General features: G+C 43.0%; 3 protein-coding genes across 3 annotated transcripts; all 3 read left to right on the forward strand.

Annotated features, from left to right (window-relative positions):
• Positions 1 to 280: 280 nt before the first annotated feature.
• On the forward strand, positions 281 to 6,531 carry LOC122322243 (probable multidrug resistance-associated protein lethal(2)03659). The gene is made up of 8 exons (XM_070277019.1): positions 281 to 296; positions 2,355 to 2,663; positions 2,717 to 2,925; positions 2,982 to 4,555; positions 4,608 to 5,113; positions 5,167 to 5,432; positions 5,488 to 6,417; positions 6,485 to 6,531. Exons 1-8 carry the CDS (start codon positions 281 to 283, stop codon positions 6,500 to 6,502), a joined length of 3,828 nt encoding a protein of 1,275 aa, XP_070133120.1. The 3' UTR covers positions 6,503 to 6,531.
• Positions 6,532 to 7,636: 1,105 nt separating this feature from the next.
• LOC122322238 (probable multidrug resistance-associated protein lethal(2)03659) lies at positions 7,637 to 13,561 on the forward strand. Its single transcript, XM_043213887.2, has 10 exons — positions 7,637 to 7,837; positions 7,901 to 7,986; positions 8,155 to 8,463; positions 8,519 to 8,727; positions 8,780 to 10,353; positions 10,406 to 10,911; positions 10,965 to 11,230; positions 11,285 to 12,214; positions 12,284 to 12,430; positions 13,550 to 13,561. Exons 1-9 carry the CDS (start codon positions 7,761 to 7,763, stop codon positions 12,338 to 12,340), a joined length of 4,014 nt encoding a protein of 1,337 aa, XP_043069822.2. The 5' UTR covers positions 7,637 to 7,760; the 3' UTR covers positions 12,341 to 12,430; positions 13,550 to 13,561.
• LOC122322237 (probable multidrug resistance-associated protein lethal(2)03659) lies at positions 13,345 to 18,008 on the forward strand. Its single transcript, XM_043213886.2, is given in 9 exon segments — positions 13,345 to 13,631; positions 13,695 to 13,780; positions 13,950 to 14,258; positions 14,310 to 14,518; positions 14,576 to 16,146; positions 16,203 to 16,708; positions 16,762 to 16,860; positions 16,863 to 17,821; positions 17,891 to 18,008. Coding segments are annotated over 9 exon segments (3,873 nt in total). The 5' UTR covers positions 13,345 to 13,554; the 3' UTR covers positions 17,948 to 18,008.
• The last annotated feature ends 532 nt before the right edge of the window (positions 18,009 to 18,540 follow it).

Consider the following 18,540-nt stretch of genomic DNA (forward strand, 5'->3'; position numbering starts at 1 on the left):
TTTTAACTATTTTTCAGTCCTTTGAAAGACGGCGAATCGGACGGAAGCATCGCCTCTTAAGATAAAAGTTTAAAACTGCTGATAAGACGTTTAAATTTTTTGGGTTATCTTTATTATGGTGTATATATTAGGTCGTTTTTCCCAGAATTTACTTCACGTGCGAGTCAAAATATAATAATAACACTGATTGTACTCATAAAACTCATAAAAAAGAAACTGTTTAGCCAAATTCGTCTGAGGTTGGTCCTTTTCTTATCTGTCTGGTACATGTTGACATGAGATGAACCCGAGAGTCTGTAAGTGACAAGTGTTTATTTTAGTTGTAGCTATTTATTATTATAGGTAAAATTTCAAAAAAAAAAAATATAAGTAAAAGAAGAGGTGAGAGTACTAAAAGGAGAGTACTTAAAAACCAATATAAAACTTATCTACTTCGCGAAAGTATGTGTTTCTGCCCAGTGGCGGATCTAGAAGGTGGCGAAAGGAACAAGCACCCCGGCGACAAATTTAATGTTTCGAGATCAAATATAATAAAATAAAATCTTTTTAATTATAATAAATAAAAATAAAACCTTTAAATTCCTAATTCTTAGATTGTACTTTGGTACCTAACACAATCTGTCTCGTTCATAGGGAAGAGGGTTAGGGGCGCAAATTTTTCGCTTTGCCCTGGGCGCCAGAAACCCTAGATTCCCCACTGTTTCTTCCAACATGGTAGAAACGATTGTTTTGATCGTGTGGGAGGTTTGGTTGCTTTAGCGTAGTGGGCAAATACAGAAAAAAAAAATACATAGAAAATAAAAATAAAGCGTAGTTTTTCATTTGTTTCTCGTTTAGGAACTGTTTCTAGCAAAGCTTTCTTTAAAACAAAATACACTATTTTAGTGCCCATTCAAACTTTTGAATTAACGAAAAATGACATAAAAACCACGTTTTTTTTGCTCAGTGGACGCTCCGTTCTCATTGTTTTTCTCTGCTACGCATACACTCAAATTTTAAACATGTGTGCGTTTTGCCCCTCACTGCTTTAGTAGGCTTCTGGACTCCCAGGCACGCAGACGGTTTTTTAACTTCGAGATACGTTTAGTCTAAATATTTATACCCTTGACGAGGGTATTATAATTTTGTCCAAAAGTGTGCAACGCAGTGAAGGAGACATCTCCGACCCTATAAAGTATATATATTCTTGATCAGGATCACCTCCTGAGTTGATATGAGCATGTCCGTCTGTCCGTCTGTCCGTCTGTCTGTCTGTCTGTCCGTTTCTACGCGAACTAGTCTCTCAGTTTTAAAGCTATCGTCTTGAAACTTTGCACACACCCTTCTTTTTTTTGCACGCAGTATATAAGTCGGAACGGCCCGGATCGGCCAACTATATCCTATAGCTGCCATATAACTGATTGATCGGAAAAGGTATAACTTTGGTGTTTTTAGAGTTAGAGAGTTCAAATTTGACACGAGCTATTTTTGGCAAACCATTACGACATGCCAAATTTCATAAGGATCGGCCGACTATATCTTATGGCTGCCATATAACTGAACGATCGGAAATGACCCAACTTTCGTGTTTTTGAAGATAGAAACTAGTTGAAACTTATTACAGAATCTAGTTTTGGCCAGTTGACCCAACCTACCAAATTTCATTAGGATCGGCCGACTATATCCTATAGCTGCCATATAACTGAACGATCGGAAATGGTACTTGGTAGAAATATCAACTTTCGTATATTTGAAGATAGAAGTTTGGGACTTATTTTAGATTTTTTATTTTAGTTAATTAGTTTTAATATGATGTAATCATAAGGATCGGCCAACTATATCCGATGTTTGCGATATATATCCGGTTTTAACTGCAAGGGTATATAAACTTCGGCTCCGCCCGAAGTTAGCTTTTCTTTCTTGTTTTTATTAAAGTCAGTGTGGTTTTAAGTGCATAACTGAATCTTAAGTGTTTTATTAATAAATAGATAAAATGCAATCAGCTAAAAATAAAGATCTTCCGGAAAATCCCCGGAAACATGAAAATTTTCTTGCATCGGCATTTTTCTGGTAAATATATTTTCTATTTCATTAAAATGGATAATAAAATAAATGTTCAAATGTTGAATAAAGGTACACTATACCCACTTTTATCAAAGGACGAAAGGATACATTAGGTGCAAATGATTTATACAAGGTCCTAAAAGAGCACAAGTCTGGTAAGTTTTGTTAGATTATGTTTATGGCTTTTCGAAATCAGCTAAGCAATCTTCTTCATTTTAAAGTATAAGACAAGTCGTCTGGCAAAGATTAGATATGTTACCACAATGTCGTTATTTCGCGCACTTGAAAATACGTATATTTCTTTCTTGTAGATTCTTTGGGAAACCAATTAGGTATCCTATGGGACCAAGATATGAAAACTTCAAGGGGTAAGCCCAGCCTTATAAGGGTTCTTCTGCGAAAGCATGGCTGGTACTTCGGACTTCTCGGGCTCGTGGTGGTTTTCATGGAGGTTGTGCTCCGAGGGCTGGCACCGCTTCTTCTGCGGGGTCTTATATATCAATACAATCAAGATACGGGCTCTGAAACGAATGGGAGTGTTTACGCAGGCGCACTAATCCTGTCCAACATGCTAGGATCGATCATTTTCCATCCATACCGTCACGCCATGACCCATATGGGTAAGAGAAAAACTTATGTAGGAAAAATTTGCTCTGCACAGTTGCTTTTAAAGGTTTCAAGATTCGCGTGGGCTTGAGCAGTTTGGTTTATCGAAAGGCTCTGCGGCTAAGCAAAGCATCGTTAAGTCACACCACGTCAGGACATGTGGTTAATCTGATATCCAACGATTTGGGACAATTTGACAGCATACCTTATCATGGTCACTACCTGTTGGTGGGTCCTTTGCAAACGATTCTAATAACTTATGTGATGTACCATGAGGTAGGTCCAACTCAACACCTTTAGTTACTGAAGCTAAGAATATTTTATTTGTTCAGATTGGATTTGCTTCCGTACTGGGAGTGGCTTTTATGCTGCTCTTTATCCCATTAAATCTATACGTAGGAAAAATATCGGCACGGCTGAGGCTAAAGTCGGTCCAGTGCACCGACGATCGAGTGCGTTTGATGAGCGAGATCATCACGGGCATCCAGGCGATTAAAATGTACGCCTGGGAGCTTCCGTTTGAGCGAATTGTGTCCTACATCCGAAAAAAGGAAGTTAATGTTAATCGACGTAGGGACTTCATTTCAGGGATCATCTTATTCTTGGCGATCTTTGTCGCCCGTGTCTCTACATTTCTCAGCTTGGCGGTCTACGCTATTTTGGGCCATGTGCTTAATTCAGAAGTTGCCTTCCTAATCATCGCTTATTACAACATCCTGCGCATGTCGATGTCTATTTTCTTTGCCTTGGGCATTACTGTGACGGCGGATTTCTGGGTTTCCCTCAAACGAGTCCAAGCCTTCTTACAATTGGAAGAGATGGAACAAATAACTGCGGTGGAAGACCCAGAAGAGGATAAGGTTGAAGGCGAGGAAACTTTACTACTTTCATCCACTCCTCATACTAAGCTCGTACCGCGTCCATTGGGATCAGAGCTTTATGTTTCTGGATTAACAGCCAAATGGGACCCCAAATCTCCAGAATGCACTCTGAATGAAGTAAGCTTGCAGATAAAATCGGGTACCTTACTGGCGGTTGTGGGTCTCACCGGCTCCGGTAAGTCCAGTCTGCTCCAAGCTATTCTCGGGGAACTGCCCGTCTTGTCGGGAGAGATCAACAAGAGAGGATCCATATCGTATGCTGCCCAGGAACCGTGGCTCTTCTCCGGAACTGTGCGACAAAACATCCTCTTTGGACAGCCCATGGACCACCAAAGGTATTGGAAAGTGGTGAAGGATTGTGCTTTAGAGCGTGACTTCGACCTGCTTCCATTTAAGGACCAAACTATTGTGGGCGATCGAGGAGCTTCCCTTTCGGGAGGGCAGAAGGCGAGGATTAGTTTGGCCAGGGCGGTGTATCGGGAGGCTTCCATCTACCTCTTGGACGATCCACTCAGTGCGGTAGATACCCACGTAGCCCGCCACATTTTCGAGAAGTGCATCCGTGGATATCTGCGTGATCGTATCGTCATCCTGGTCACACATCAATTGCAGTTTATTCAGCAATGCGATGAGGTCATGGTGTTGGACAAGGGGCAAGCGGTGGCTGCAGGCTCTTTTGAATCCCTACGTAATTCGGGAGTCGACTTTGCAATATTCTTGAAACAAGCAGAGAGCGATGGGACGGAAAAGAAATCGGAGGAGGTGCCAGAGGGCCCTTCGCCATTGAAGATGCAAAGGAACCAGAGTGAGAGGTCCTTAAAGTCCTTGGAGGATCTCAATTCGGATGAAAAGAGCAATAAGCAAGAAAAGGGACAGGAGCACCAAGCCTCTGGCAAGGTCGGACTGGACGTGTACCTAAAATACATGAGGGCTGGCGGAGGCGTGACTGCTTTTTCGCTGATGCTTATAGCCTGGGCCGTCTTCCAAGGACTTTCTTCGATGATTGACTTATTCCTGACCTACTGGTGAGAACTGAATACCATAAATGAAACATTAGTATTTCAAATTTATTTTTAGGGTCAATCACAACAAAGGCGAAAATAGTATGGAGGTTTCCGAAGGAAAAGAGTATCAGACGCTCATTTGGCTGCAGGACATGGGCTGGTCGCTGGACCCCAAACATTTTGAAATCTTGGTGTATTTCTTGATAGTAGTTTTAACCAATGTGGCTTATCTTATTGCTATTATGATGCTGTTCAGGTTCACTATAGCGGCCTCTGTTAGGATGCATAATTCCATGTACAGAGGAATTTCCCGAGCTTCCATGTATTTTTTCAACACAAATCCTTCTGGCCAGATTCTGAATCGATTTTCCAAGGATTTGGTACAAATAGGTGAGGTTCTGCCGTGTGCCGTGATTTATCTTTTGGAGAGTTTCTTCGCCCTAGTGGGAGTTGCTATTATTATAGCCGTAGTGAATCCTATACTCCTCATTCCGACCATCGTCCTAGCCTTCCTTTTCTATCAGCTGCAAGTCTTTTATTTGAAAACCTCGCGGGATTTGAAACGGATTGAGGCCATAGGTAAGTGAGATCCCAAAACTATTAGTTAAATATTTAAGTTCTCGATTCCTCAGCTCGATCACCCGTCTATTCACATGTTACGGCATCCCTCTCCGGCTTGTCCACTATTCGGGCCTTTGAGTCTAGGCACCTCCTGGAACAGGAGTTCGATAGTTATCAGGACATGCACAGCTCAGCCCATTTCATGCTCTTAAGCTGCTCACGTGCTTTCGCTAATTGGCTGGATTTTTCTTGTGGAATTTACACTGCCATTGTAACGATCAGCTTCTCTTTTTTTCCTCCTGAAAATGGGGCTCTGGTGGGACTGGCCATAACTCAGGTGAGACTCCAATAGCCTTTTAAGAAACTCATAATAGTCTATCCATTTTCAACAGGCCATGCGCTTAGTAGATTATGTGCAGTGGGGATTGCGTCAATCCGCCGAAGTGGAGAACATTATGACTGCAGTGGAGCGAGTGGTGGAGTACGAGGAAATTGAGCCGGAGGGTGACCTTGAGGCACCGGATGACAAGAAGCCTCCAAAGTCTTGGCCAGAGGAGGGAAACATTGTCTTTGACGAGCTAAGTCTGCGCTACGTGCCGGACCCCAAGGCGGACAATGTCCTTAAGGCCCTCAGCTTTGAGATTAAGCCTCAGGAGAAGGTGGGCATCGTGGGTCGCACCGGGGCAGGAAAGTCGTCACTAATCAACGCCTTGTTCCGCTTGTCCTACAACGACGGAATCATCCTCATCGACAAGAAAAACACCGACGGAATGGGCTTGCATGATCTGCGTAGGAAGATCTCCATTATTCCTCAAGAGCCGGTTCTCTTCTCTGGTAGTATTCGATACAATTTGGATCCCTTTGAGGAGTACAGCGATGAGAAACTTTGGCGTTCTCTGGAAGAGGTAAAGCTCAAGGAAGTAGTAGCGGATTTGCCATGCGGGCTGCAGAGCAAGATCGCGGACGGTGGATCTAATTTCAGTGTGGGTCAGCGCCAGTTGGTCTGCCTGGCCAGGGCCATTCTGCGTGAGAACCGCATCCTAGTGATGGACGAGGCCACGTCAAATGTAGATCCCCAGACGGACGGCCTCATACAGGCCACCATTCGGAACAAGTTTAAGAAGTGCACAGTGCTCACGATAGCCCATCGCCTGCACACGATCATGGACTCGGACAAGGTGCTGGTCATGGATGCCGGACGGGTGGTGGAATTCGGCACTCCCTACGAGCTGCTGACGGAGGCAGACTCCAAGGTGTTCCATGGCATGGTAAAGCAGACGGGGCAGGCTACCTACGACGCGCTGCTCAAGATCGCACAAAGGGTACGATCGTTTTGATAAACCATAAAAAAAATTTGTTCTAACTTAGATTTTTCAAACTACTTTTCAGCATCGCCTCTTAAGATAAAAGTTTAAAACTGCTGATAAAACGTTTAAATTTTTTGGGTTATCTTTATAATGGTGTATATATTAGGTCGTTTTTCCCAGAATTTACTTCACGTGCGAGTCAAAATATAATAATAACACTGATTGTACTCATAAAACTCATAAAAAAGAAACTGTTTAGCCAAATTCGTCTGAGGTTGGTCCTTTTCTTATCTGTCTGGTACATGTTGACATGAGATGAACCTGAGAGTCTGTAAGTGACAAGTGTTTATTTTAGTTGTAGCTATTTATTATTATAGGTAAAATTTCAAAAAAAAAATATAAGTAAAAGAAGAGGTGAGAGTACTAAAAGGAGAGTACTTAAAAACCAATATAAAACTTATCTACTTCGCGAAAGTATGTGTTTCTGCCCAGTGGCGGATCTAGAAGGTGGCGAAAGGAACAAGCACCCCGGCGACAAATTTAATGTTTCGAGATCAAATATAATAAAATAAAATCTTTTTAATTATAATAAATAAAAATAAAACCTTTAAATTCCTAATTCTTGGATTGTACTTTGGTACCTAACACAATCTGTCTCGTTCATAGGGAAGAGGGTTAGGGGCCGCAAATTTTTTGCTGATTTTGCCCTGGGCGTCAGAAACTCTAGATTCCCCACTGTTTCTTCCAACATGGTAGAGTAGATTGTTTTGATCGTGTGTGAGGTTTGGTTGCTTTAGTACAGTGGGCAAATAATCATTTTACATAGCACGCGTGCATAGGGTAGGAAATTCTGCCGCAGCGGTGCCGGCACACTGACCGTGTGAGCACTATCAAATTTTTAGAAGCCCTCTCATTTTCTCTCATTTTGACTCAAACATAAAAATCAAAATGTTTCCACTGAGAAAATTTTTCTCAGAAATTGGGTTAAAAAAAGTTTTCTCCATAGAAAATAAAAATAAAGCGTAGTTTTTCATTAGATTCTCATTTCTCGTTTAGGAACTGTTTCTAGCAAAGCTTTCTTTAAAACAAAATACACTATTTTAGTGCCCATTCAAACTTTTGAATTACCGAAAAATGACAAAAAAACTACGTTTTTTTTGCTCAGTGGATGCTCTGACTCCCATTTTAAACATGTGTGCGTTTTGCCCCTCACTGCTTTAGTAGGTTTCTGGACTCCCAGGCACGCAGACGGGTCTTTAACTTCGAGATACGTTTAGTCTAAATATTTTTGATTAAAGTCAGGGTGGTTTAAGTGCATAACTGAATCTTAAGTGTATCTTAAGTACTAATTAGATAAAATGCAATCAACTAATAAGAAAGATCTTCCGGATAATCCCCGGAAACATGAAAATTTTCTTGCAACGGCATTTTTCGGGTAAATATATTTTCTATTTCATTAAAATGGATAATAAAATAAATGTTCAAATGTTGAATAAAGGTACACTATACCCACTTTTATCAAAGGACGAAAGGATACATTAGGTGCAAATGATTTATACAAGGTCCTAAAAGAGCACAAGTCTGGTAAGTTATGTTAGATTATGTTTATGGCCTTTAAGAATCAGCTACATAATAAAGTTTTAGAGTTTCTTCATCGTAATGTATAAGACAAGTCGTCTGGCAAAGATTAGATATGTTACCACATTGTCATTATTTAGCGCACTTGAAAATACATATATTTCTCTTTTATAGATTCCTTGGGAAACCAATTAGGTATCCTATGGGACCAAGATATGAAAACTTCAAAGGGTAAGCCCAGCCTTATAAGGGTTCTTCTGCGAAAGCATGGCTGGTACTTCGGACTTCTCGGGCTCGTGTTGGTTTTCATGGAGGTTGTGCTCCGAGGACTGCAACCGCTTCTTCTGCGTGGCCTTATATATCAATACAATCAAGATACGGGCTCTGAAACGAATGGGAGTGTTTACGCAGGCGCACTAATCCTGTCCAACATTTTAGGATCGATCATTTTGCATCCATACCTACTCGCCATAACCCATGTGGGTAAGAGAAAAACTCATATATGAAAAAAATTTTCTCTATACAGTTCCTTTTAAAGGTTTCAAGATTCGCGTGGGCTTGAGCAGTTTGGTTTATCGAAAGGCTCTGCGGCTAAGCAAAGCATCGTTAAGTCACACGACTTCAGGACATGTGGTTAATCTGATATCCAACGATTTGGGGCAATTTGACAGCTTAGTTTATCATGGTCACTATTTGTGGGTAGGACCTTTGCAAACGATTCTAATAACTTATGTGATGTACCATGAGGTAGGTCCAACTCAACACTATTAATGAAGCTAAGAATATTTTATTTGTTTAGATTGGATTTCCTGCCGTACTTGGAGTCGCTTTTATGCTGCTCTTCATCCCATTAAATCTATACGTAGGAAAAGTATCGGCACGGCTGAGGGTAAAGTCGGTCCAGTGCACCGACGATCGAGTGCGTTTGATGAGCGAGATCATTACGGGCATCCAGGCGATTAAAATGTACGCCTGGGAGCTTCCGTTTGAGCGAATTGTGTCCTACATCCGCAAAAAGGAAGTTAATGTTAATCGACGTAGGGACTTCATTACAGGGATCATCTTATTCTTGTCGATCTTTGTCGCCCGTGTCTCTACATTTCTCAGCTTGGCGGGCTACGCTATTTTGGGCCATGTGCTTAATTCAGAAGTTGCCTTCCTAATCATCGCTTATTACAACATCCTGCGCATGTCGATGTCTATTTTCTTTGCCTTGGGCATTACTGAGACAGCGGATTTCCGGGTTTCCCTCAAACGAGTCCAAGCCTTCTTGCAATTGGAAGAGATGGATCAAATAACTACTGTGGAAGACCCAGAAGAGGATAAAGTTGAGGGCGAGGAAACTTTACTACTTTCATCCACTCCTCATACTAAGCTCGTATCTCGTCCTACGGAAGCAGAGCTTTATGTTTCTGGATTAACAGCAAAATGGGACCCCAAATCTCCAGAACGCACTCTGAATGAAGTAAGCTTGCAGATAAAATCGGGAACCTTACTGGCGGTTGTTGGTCTCACAGGCTCCGGTAAGTCCAGTTTGCTCCAAGCTATACTCGGGGAATTGCCCGTCTTGTCGGGTGAGATCAACAAGAGAGGATCCATATCGTATGCTGCCCAGGAACCCTGGCTCTTCTCTGGAACTGTTCGACAAAATATCCTCTTTGGACAGCCCATGGACCACCAAAGGTATTGGAAAGTGGTGGAGCATTGTTCTTTGAAGCGTGACTTCGACCTGCTTCCATTTAAGGACAAAACTATTGTGGGCGATCGAGGAGCTTCCCTTTCGGGAGGGCAGAAGGCAAGGATCAGTTTGGCCAGGGCGGTGTATCGGGAAGCCTCCATCTACCTCTTGGACGATCCACTCAGTGCGGTAGATACCCACGTAGCCCGCCACATTTTCGAGAAGTGCATCCGTGGATATCTGCGTGATCGTATCGTCATCCTGGTCACACATCAATTGCAGTTTATTCAGCAATGCGATGAGGTCATGGTGTTGGACAAGGGCCAAGCGGTGGCTGCGGGGTCTTTCGAATCCCTACGTAATTCGGGAGTCGACTTTGCAATACTCCTGAAACAAACAGAGAGCGATGGAACGGAAAAGGAATCAGAGGAGGTGCCAGAGGGACCTTCGCCATTGGAGATGCAAAGGAACCAGAGTGAGAGGTCCTTAAAGTCCTTGGGGGATCTCAATTCGGATGAAAAGAGCAATAAGCAAGAAAAGGGACAGGAGCACCAAGCCTCTGGCAAGGTCGGACTGGACGTGTACCTAAAATACATGAGGGCTGGCGGAGGCGTGACTGCTTTTTCGCTGATGCTTATAGCCTGGGCCATCTTCCAAGGACTTTCTTCGATGATTGACTTATTCCTGACCTACTGGTGAGAACTGAATACCATAAATGAAACATAAGTATTTCAAATTTATTTTTAGGGTCAATCACAACAAAGGCGAAAATAGTATGGAGGCTTCTGAAGGAAATGAGTATCAAACGCTCATTTGGCTGCAGGACATGGGCTGGTCGCTGGACCCCAAACATTTTGAAATCTTGGTGTATTTCTTGATAGTAGTTTTAACCAATGTGGCTTATCTTATTGCTATTATGATGCTGTTCAGGTTCACTATAGCGGCCTCTGTTAGGATGCATAATTCCATGTACAGAGGAATTTCCCGAGCTTCCATGTATTTTTTCAACACAAATCCTTCTGGCCAGATTCTGAATCGATTTTCCAAGGATTTGGTACAAATAGGTGAGGTTCTGCCGTGTGCCGTGCTTCACCTTTTGGAGAGTTTCTTTGCCCTAATGGGAGTTGCTACTATAATAGCCGTAGTAAATCCTATACTTCTCATTCCGACCATCGTCCTAGCCTTCCTTTTCTATCAGCTGCAAGTCTTTTATTTGAAAACCTCGCGGGATTTGAAACGGATTGAGGCCATAGGTAAGTGAGATCCCAAAACTATTAGTTAAATATTTAAGTTCTCGATTCCTCAGCTCGATCACCCGTCTATTCACATGTTACGGCATCCCTCTCCGGCTTGTCCACTATTCGGGCCTTTGAGTCTAGGCACCTCCTGGAACAGGAGTTCGATAGTTATCAGGACATGCACAGCTCAGCCCATTTCATGCTCTTAAGCTGCTCACGTGCTTTCGCTAATTGGCTGGATTTTTCTTGTGGAATTTACACTGCCATTGTAACGATCAGCTTCTCCTTCTTTCCACCAGAAAATGGAGCTCTGGTGGGACTGGCCATAACTCAGGTGAGACTCCAATAGCCTTTTAAGAAACTCATAATAGTCTATCCATTTTAACAGGCCATGCGCTTAGTAGATTATGTGCAGTGGGGATTGCGTCAATCCGCCGAAGTGGAGAACATTATGACTGCCGTGGAGCGAGTTGTGGAGTATGAGGAAATTGAACCGGAGGGTGACCTTGAGGCACCGGATGAGAAGAAGCCTCCAAAGTCTTGGCCAGAGGAGGGAAACATTGTCTTTGACGAGCTCAGTCTGCGCTACGTGCCCGACCCCAAGGGGGACAACGTCCTTAAGGCCCTCAGCTTTGAGATCAAGCCTCAGGAGAAGGTGGGCATCGTGGGTCGCACCGGGGCAGGAAAGTCGTCACTAATCAACGCCTTGTTCCGCTTGTCTTACAACGACGGAATCATCCTCATCGACAAGAGAGACACCGACGGAATGGGCCTGCATGATCTGCGTAGGAAGATCTCCATTATTCCCCAAGAGCCGGTTCTCTTCTCTGGTAGTATTCGATACAATTTGGATCCCTTTGAGGAGTACAGCGATGAGAAACTGTGGCGATCCCTAGAGGAGGTAAAGCTCAAAGAAGTAGTTGCAGAACTGCCATGCGGGCTACAGCACAAGATCACGGAGGGCGGCACCAATTTCAGTGTGGGTCAGCGTCAGTTGGTCTGCCTGGCCAGGGCCATTCTTCGGGAAAACCGTATTCTGCTAATGGACGAGGCTACCGCCAATGTAGATCCCCATACGGATGGCCTCATACAGGCCACCATTCGGAACAAGTTTAAGAAGTGCACAGTGCTCACGATAGCCCATCGCCTGCACACTATCATGGACTCTGACAAGGTGCTGGTCATGGACGCAGGTCGGGTGCTGGAGTTCGGCACACCCTACGAGCTGCTGACGGCGGCAGACTCCAAGGTGTTCCATGACATGGTGAAGCAGACGGGGCAGGCTACCTACGACGCGCTCCTCCACATTGCACAAAAGGTACGATCGTTTTAATAAACATTGGAAAACAATTTTTTCTAACTTATATTTCTTTAAATTTTTTTTCAGTCCTTCGAAAGCGGAAAAATTCTGACGGAAGCATCGCCTCTTCAGTTAAAAATTTAAAACTTTTGATAAAACGTTTAAAAATGTTGGGTTATCTTTATAATTGTGGATCAATTTGGACGTTTTTTCCCAAATTTGCTACACGTGCGAGTAAAAATATAATAATAACACTGATTATACTCATAAAACTCATAAAAAATATACTGTCTAGCCAAATTCGTCTGAGGTTGGTCGTTCTCTTACCTGGCTGCTACATGTTGATATGAGCAGAGCCTGAGTCTCTAGGTGACAAACGTAATGTTTCAAATGTGTCTTTATTTTGGTTATAGCTATTTATTATTATAGCTAAAATTTCCAAAGCAATAAGTAAAAGAAGACCATAGTTATAGTACTAATGGGAGAGCACTTAAAAACTAATACAAAACTTATCTACTTCGCGAGAGTAAGTGTTTCTGCCCAGTGCCGGATCTAGGAGGTGGAAAAAGGGGCAAGCACCCTTGGCGAAAAATTTGAGGGGCGCAAAATCGATCTTGACTTACACTGTATGTTTCCAAGGTTTATGTTTTCCCATGGCGCTTTGCATGTAAACACTCCCTACATGCCTCATAAATAAAATTGGCGTTGGGCAAATATGCAGTGCATGCCAAAACCACTATAACTCTGTAAAATCACATTTTAATCGCTGACTCTACTATTATCTGTGGACACCCACAAAACAGGGCCGGCTTTCAAATTTATCTATACTTTCCATCGAAAATGAAGTAGCAGCATCACTAGATAAAATTGAAATAAATGCTGAATTTCCGTCAATAAAGGCAAAAAATGTTATACTTTAGAAATAATATTTAATTTTCATACAAAAACATTAATTATGATGGTCTTTCACGTTGCACGAAACAAAATATTTATTATATAATAAAGTGTTTCATACATATGAGCATAATATAATTAATAAACCTTTCAATACCTAAAATACATATTTTTATTGTACTTTGATTGTACAATCTGTTACGTTCATAAGAAAGAGGGGTAGGGGCTGCAAATTTTTCACTTTGCCCCGGGCGCCAGAAACCCTAGATCCGCCACTGTTTCTGCCAACATGAAAGTTTAGATTTTTGGGAGGTTTGGTTGCTTTAGTTGGTTTCTGAACTCCCAGACACGCAGACGGTTCTTTGACTTCGAGATACGTTCATTCTCTATATATTTTTGAATTAAGTCAGGGTGGTTTTAAGTGCATAACTGAATCTTAAGTGTATCATTACTAATTAGATGAAATGCAATCAACTAATAAGAAATATCTTCCGGAAAATCCCCGGAAATATAACAATTTTATTGCAACGGCCTTTTTCTGGTAAATATATTTTCTATTTCATTAAAATGGATAATAAAATAAATGTTCAAATGTTGAATAAAGGTACACTATACCCACTTTTATGAAAGGACGAAAGGATACATTAGGTGCAAATGATTTATACAAGGTCCTAAAAGAGCACAAGTCTGGTAAGTTATATTAGATTATGATAACGACCTTTAAGAATCAGCTACATAATAAAGTTTTAGAGTTTCTTCATCGTAAAGTATAAGACAAGTCGTCTGGCAAAGATTAGAACTGTTTAGAACAATATCATTATTTAGCACACTTGGAAAAACGTATATTTCTCTCTTGTAGATTCCTTGGGAAACCAATTAGGTATCCTATGGGACCAAGATATGAAAACTTCTAAGGGTAAGCCCAGCCTTATAAGGGTTCTTCTGCGAAAGCATGGCTGGTACTTCGGGCTTCTCGGGCTCGTGTTGGTTTTCTTGGAGATTGTGCTCCGAGGACTGAATCCGCTTCTTCTGCGAGGCCTTATAAATCAATACAACCAAGATACGGGTTCTGAAACGAATGGAAGTGTTTACGCAGGCACACTAATCCTGTCCAGCATTTTAGGATCGATCATTATGCATCCATACCTGCTCGCAATGTCACATCTGGGTAAGAAAATCATATAGGTAAAAAATTTTCTCTATACAGTTCCTTTTAAAGGTTTCAAGATTCGCGTGGGCTTGAGCAGTTTGGTTTATCGAAAGGCTCTGCGGCTAAGCAAAGCATCGTTAAGTCACACCACGTCAGGACATGTGGTTAATCTGATATCCAACGATTTGGGACAATTTGACAGCATAGCTTATCGTGGTCACTACCTGTGGGTGGGACCTTTGCAAACGATTCTAATAACTTATGTGATGTACCATGAGGTAGGTTCAACTGAACACATTTTTGTTACTGAAGCTAAGAAAATTTAATTTATTCAGATTGGATTCCCTGCCGTACTTGGAGTCGCTTTTATGCTGCTCTTCATCCCATTAAATCTATACGTAGGAAAAGTATCGGCACGGCTGAGGGTAAAGTCGGTCCAGTGCACCGACGATCGAGTGCGTTTGATGAGCGAGATCATCACGGGCATCCAGGCGATTAAAATGTACGCCTGGGAGCTTCCGTTTGAGCGAATTGTGTCCTACATCCGGAAAAAGGAAATAAATGTCAACCGAAGTAGGAATTTCATTTCAGGGATTATTTACTCCTTGTCGGTCTTTGTCGCACCTGTCTCAACATTTCTCAGCTTAGCGGGATACGCTATGTTGACCCAGATGCTTAAATCAGAAGTTGCCTTCTTAATCCTCGCTTATTACAACATCCTGCAAATGACGATGTCTATTTTCTTTGCCTTGGGCATTACTGAGACGGCGGATTTCTGGGTTTCCCTCAAACGAGTCCAAGCCTTCTTGCAATTGGAAGAGATGGAACAAATAACTGCGGTGGAAGACCCAGAAGAGGATAAGGTTGAAGGCGAGGAAACTTTACTACTTTCATCCACTCCTCATACTAAGCTCGTATCTCGTCCTACGGAAGCAGAGCTTTACGTATCTGGATTAAAAGCCAAATGGGACCCCAAATCTCCAGAATGCACTCTGAATGAATTAAGCTTACAGATAAAATCGGGAACCTTACTGGCGGTTGTTGGTCTCACAGGTTCGGGTAAGTCCAGTTTGCTCCAAGCTATACTCGGGGAATTGCCCGTCTTGTCGGGTGAAATCAAGAAGAGAGGATCCATATCGTATGCTGCCCAGGAACCGTGGCTCTTCTCCGGAACTGTGCGCCAAAACATCCTCTTTGGACAGCCCATGGACCACCAAAGGTATTGGAAAGTGGTGGAGCATTGTTCTTTGAAGCGTGACTTCGACCTGCTTCCATTTAAGGACAAAACTATTGTGGGCGATCGAGGAGCTTCCCTTTCGGGAGGGCAGAAGGCGAGGATCAGTTTGGCCAGGGCCGTGTATCGGGAGGCTTCCATCTACCTCTTGGACGATCCACTCAGTGCGGTAGATACCCACGTAGCCCGCCACATTTTCGAGAAGTGCATCCGTGGATATCTGCGTGATCGTATCGTCATCCTGGTCACACATCAATTGCAGTTTATTCAGCAATGCGATGAGGTCATGGTGTTGGACAAGGGCCAAGCGGTGGCTGCGGGGTCTTTTGAATCGCTACGTGATTCGGGAGTCGACTTTGCAATACTCCTGAAACAAACAGAGAGCGATGGAACGGAAAAGAAATCGGAGGTGCCAGAGGGGCCTTCGCCATTGGAGATGCAAAGGAACCAGAGTGAGACGTCTTTAAAGTCGTTGGGGGATCTCAATTCGGATGAAAAGAGCAATAAGCAAGAAAAGGGACAGGAGAACCAAGCCTCTGGCAAGGTCGGACTGGACGTGTACCTAAAATACATGAGGGCTGGCGGAGGCGTGACTGCTTTTTCGCTGATGCTTATAGCCTGGGCCATCTTCCAAGGACTTTCTTCGATGACTGACTTATTCCTGACCCACTGGTGAGAATCAAATACCATAAATTAAATCTTACTATGTATTTCACATTTATTTTCAGGGTCAATCAGAACAAAGGCGAAAATAACTTGAAGGCTTCTGAAGAAAACCCGTATCCCATGCTCCTTTGGCTGCAGGACATGGGCTGGTCGCTGGAACCCAAAAATTTTGAAATCTTGGTGTATTTCTTGATAGTAGTACTAACCAATGTGGCTTATATTATGGCTATTATGATGCTGTTTAAGTGCACTATAGCGGCCTCTGTTAGGATGCATAATTCCATGTACAGAGGAATTTCCCGAGCTTCCATGTATTTTTTCAACACAAATCCTTCTGGCCAGATTCTGAATCGATTTTCAAAGGACTTAGTACAGATAGGGGAGGTCCTGCCGAAGGCCGTGCTCGATCTGTTGGAGAGTTTCTTCGCCCTAATGGGAGTGGCTACTATAATAGCCGTAGTAAATCCTATACTCCTCATTCCGACCATCGTCCTAGCCTTCCTCTTCTATCAGCTGCGCGTTTTTTATTTGAAAACCTCACGGGATTTGAAACGGATTGAGGCCATAGGTAAGTGAGATCTCAAGCCTATTAGTTAAATATTTTAGTTCTGGATTCCTCAGCTCGATCACCTGTCTACTCACATGTCACGGCATCCCTCTCCGGCTTGTCCACTATTCGGGCCTTTGAGTCTAGGCACCTCCTGGAACAGGAGTTCGATAGAAACTCATAATAGTCTATCCATTTTAACAGGCCATGCGCTTAGTAGATTATGTGCAGTGGGGATTGCGTCAATCCGCCGAAGTGGAGAACATTATGACTGCAGTGGAGCGAGTGGTGGAGTATGAGGAAATTGAGCCGGAGGGTGACCTTGAGGCACCGGATGAAAAGAAGCCTCCAAAGTCTTGGCCAGAGGAAGGAAACATTGTCTTTGACGAGCTAAGTCTGCGCTACGTGCCGGACCCCAAGGCGGACAATGTCCTTAAGGCCCTCAGCTTTGAGATCAAACCTCAGGAGAAGGTGGGCATCGTGGGTCGCACCGGGGCAGGAAAGTCATCACTAATCAACGCCTTGTTCCGCTTGTCTTACAACGACGGAATCATCCTCATCGACAAGAGAGACACCGACGGAATGGGCCTGCATGATCTGCGTAGGAAGATCTCCATAATACCGCAAGAGCCGGTTCTCTTCTCTGGTAGTATTCGATACAATTTGGATCCCTTTGAGGAGTACAGCGATGAGAAACTGTGGCGATCCCTAGAGGAGGTAAACCTTAAGGAATTAGTTGCAGAACTGCCATGCGGGCTGCAGAGCAAGATCACGGAGGGCGGCACCAATTTCAGTGTGGGTCAGCGTCAGTTGGTCTGCCTGGCCAGGGCCATTCTTCGGGAAAACCGTATTCTGGTAATGGACGAGGCTACCGCCAATGTAGATCCCCATACGGATGGCCTCATACAGGCCACCATTCGGAACAAGTTTAAGAAGTGCACAGTGCTCACGATAGCCCATCGCCTGCACACTATCATGGACTCTGACAAGGTGCTGGTCATGGACGCAGGTCGGGTGCTGGAGTTCGGCACTCCCTACGAGCTGCTGACGGCGGCAGACTCCAAGGTGTTCCATGACATGGTGAAGCAGACGGGGCAGGCTACCTACGACGCGCTCCTCCACATTGCACAAAAGGTACGATCGTTTTAATAAACATTGGAAAACAATTTTTTCTAACTTATATTTCTTTAAATTTTTTTTCAGTCCTTCGAAAGCGGAAAAAATCTGACGGAAGCATCGCCTCTTCAGTTAAAAATTTAAAACTTTTGATAAAACGTTTAAAAATGTTGGGTTATCTTTATAATTGTGGATCAATTTGGACGTTTTTTCCCAAATTTGCTACACGTGCGAGTAAAAATATAATAATAACACTGATTATACTCATAAAACTCATAAAAAATATACTGTCTAGCCAAATTCGTCTGAGGTTGGTCGTTCTCTTACCTGGCTGCTACATGTTGATATGAGCAGAGCCTGAGAGTCTCTAGGTGACAAATGTTTCAAATGTAATGTCAAACGTAATGTTTCAAATGTGTCTTTATTTTGGTTATAGCTATTTATTATTATAGCTAAAATTTCCAAAGCAATAAGTAAAAGAAGACCATAGTTATAGTACTAATGGGAGAGCACTTAAAAACTAATACAAAACTTATCTACTTCGCGAGAGTAAGTGTTTCTGCCCAGTGCCGGATCTAGGAGGTGGAAAAAGGGGCAAGCACCCTTGGCGAAAAATTTGAGGGGCGCAAAATCGATCTTGACTTACACTGTATGTTTCCAAGGTTTATGTTTTCCCATGGCGCTTTGCATGTAAACACTCCCTACATGCCTCATAAATAAAATTGGCGTTGGGCAAA

The sequence above is a fragment of the Drosophila bipectinata genome, chromosome 2L (assembly GCF_030179905.1).
Source record: "Drosophila bipectinata strain 14024-0381.07 chromosome 2L, DbipHiC1v2, whole genome shotgun sequence".
Lineage (NCBI taxonomy): Eukaryota > Metazoa > Arthropoda > Insecta > Diptera > Drosophilidae > Drosophila > Drosophila bipectinata.

What these genes read in the sequence shown, in the direction of transcription:
- LOC122322243 (XM_070277019.1), top strand. An exon ending in CTTATGTGATGTACCATGAG is followed by an intron (nt 2,926 to 2,981) that starts GTAGGTCCAACT and finishes TTATTTGTTCAG; the next exon opens with ATTGGATTTGCTTCCGTACT. An exon ending in TGGGACTGGCCATAACTCAG is followed by an intron (nt 5,433 to 5,487) that starts GTGAGACTCCAA and finishes CATTTTCAACAG; the next exon opens with GCCATGCGCTTAGTAGATTA.
- LOC122322238 (XM_043213887.2), top strand. Translation starts at nt 7,761, where the DNA reads ATGCAATCAACTAATAAGAAAGATCTTCCGGATAATCCCCGGAAACAT. An exon ending in ACTCGCCATAACCCATGTGG is followed by an intron (nt 8,464 to 8,518) that starts GTAAGAGAAAAA and finishes TTCCTTTTAAAG; the next exon opens with GTTTCAAGATTCGCGTGGGC. An exon ending in GAAACGGATTGAGGCCATAG is followed by an intron (nt 10,912 to 10,964) that starts GTAAGTGAGATC and finishes TCGATTCCTCAG; the next exon opens with CTCGATCACCCGTCTATTCA.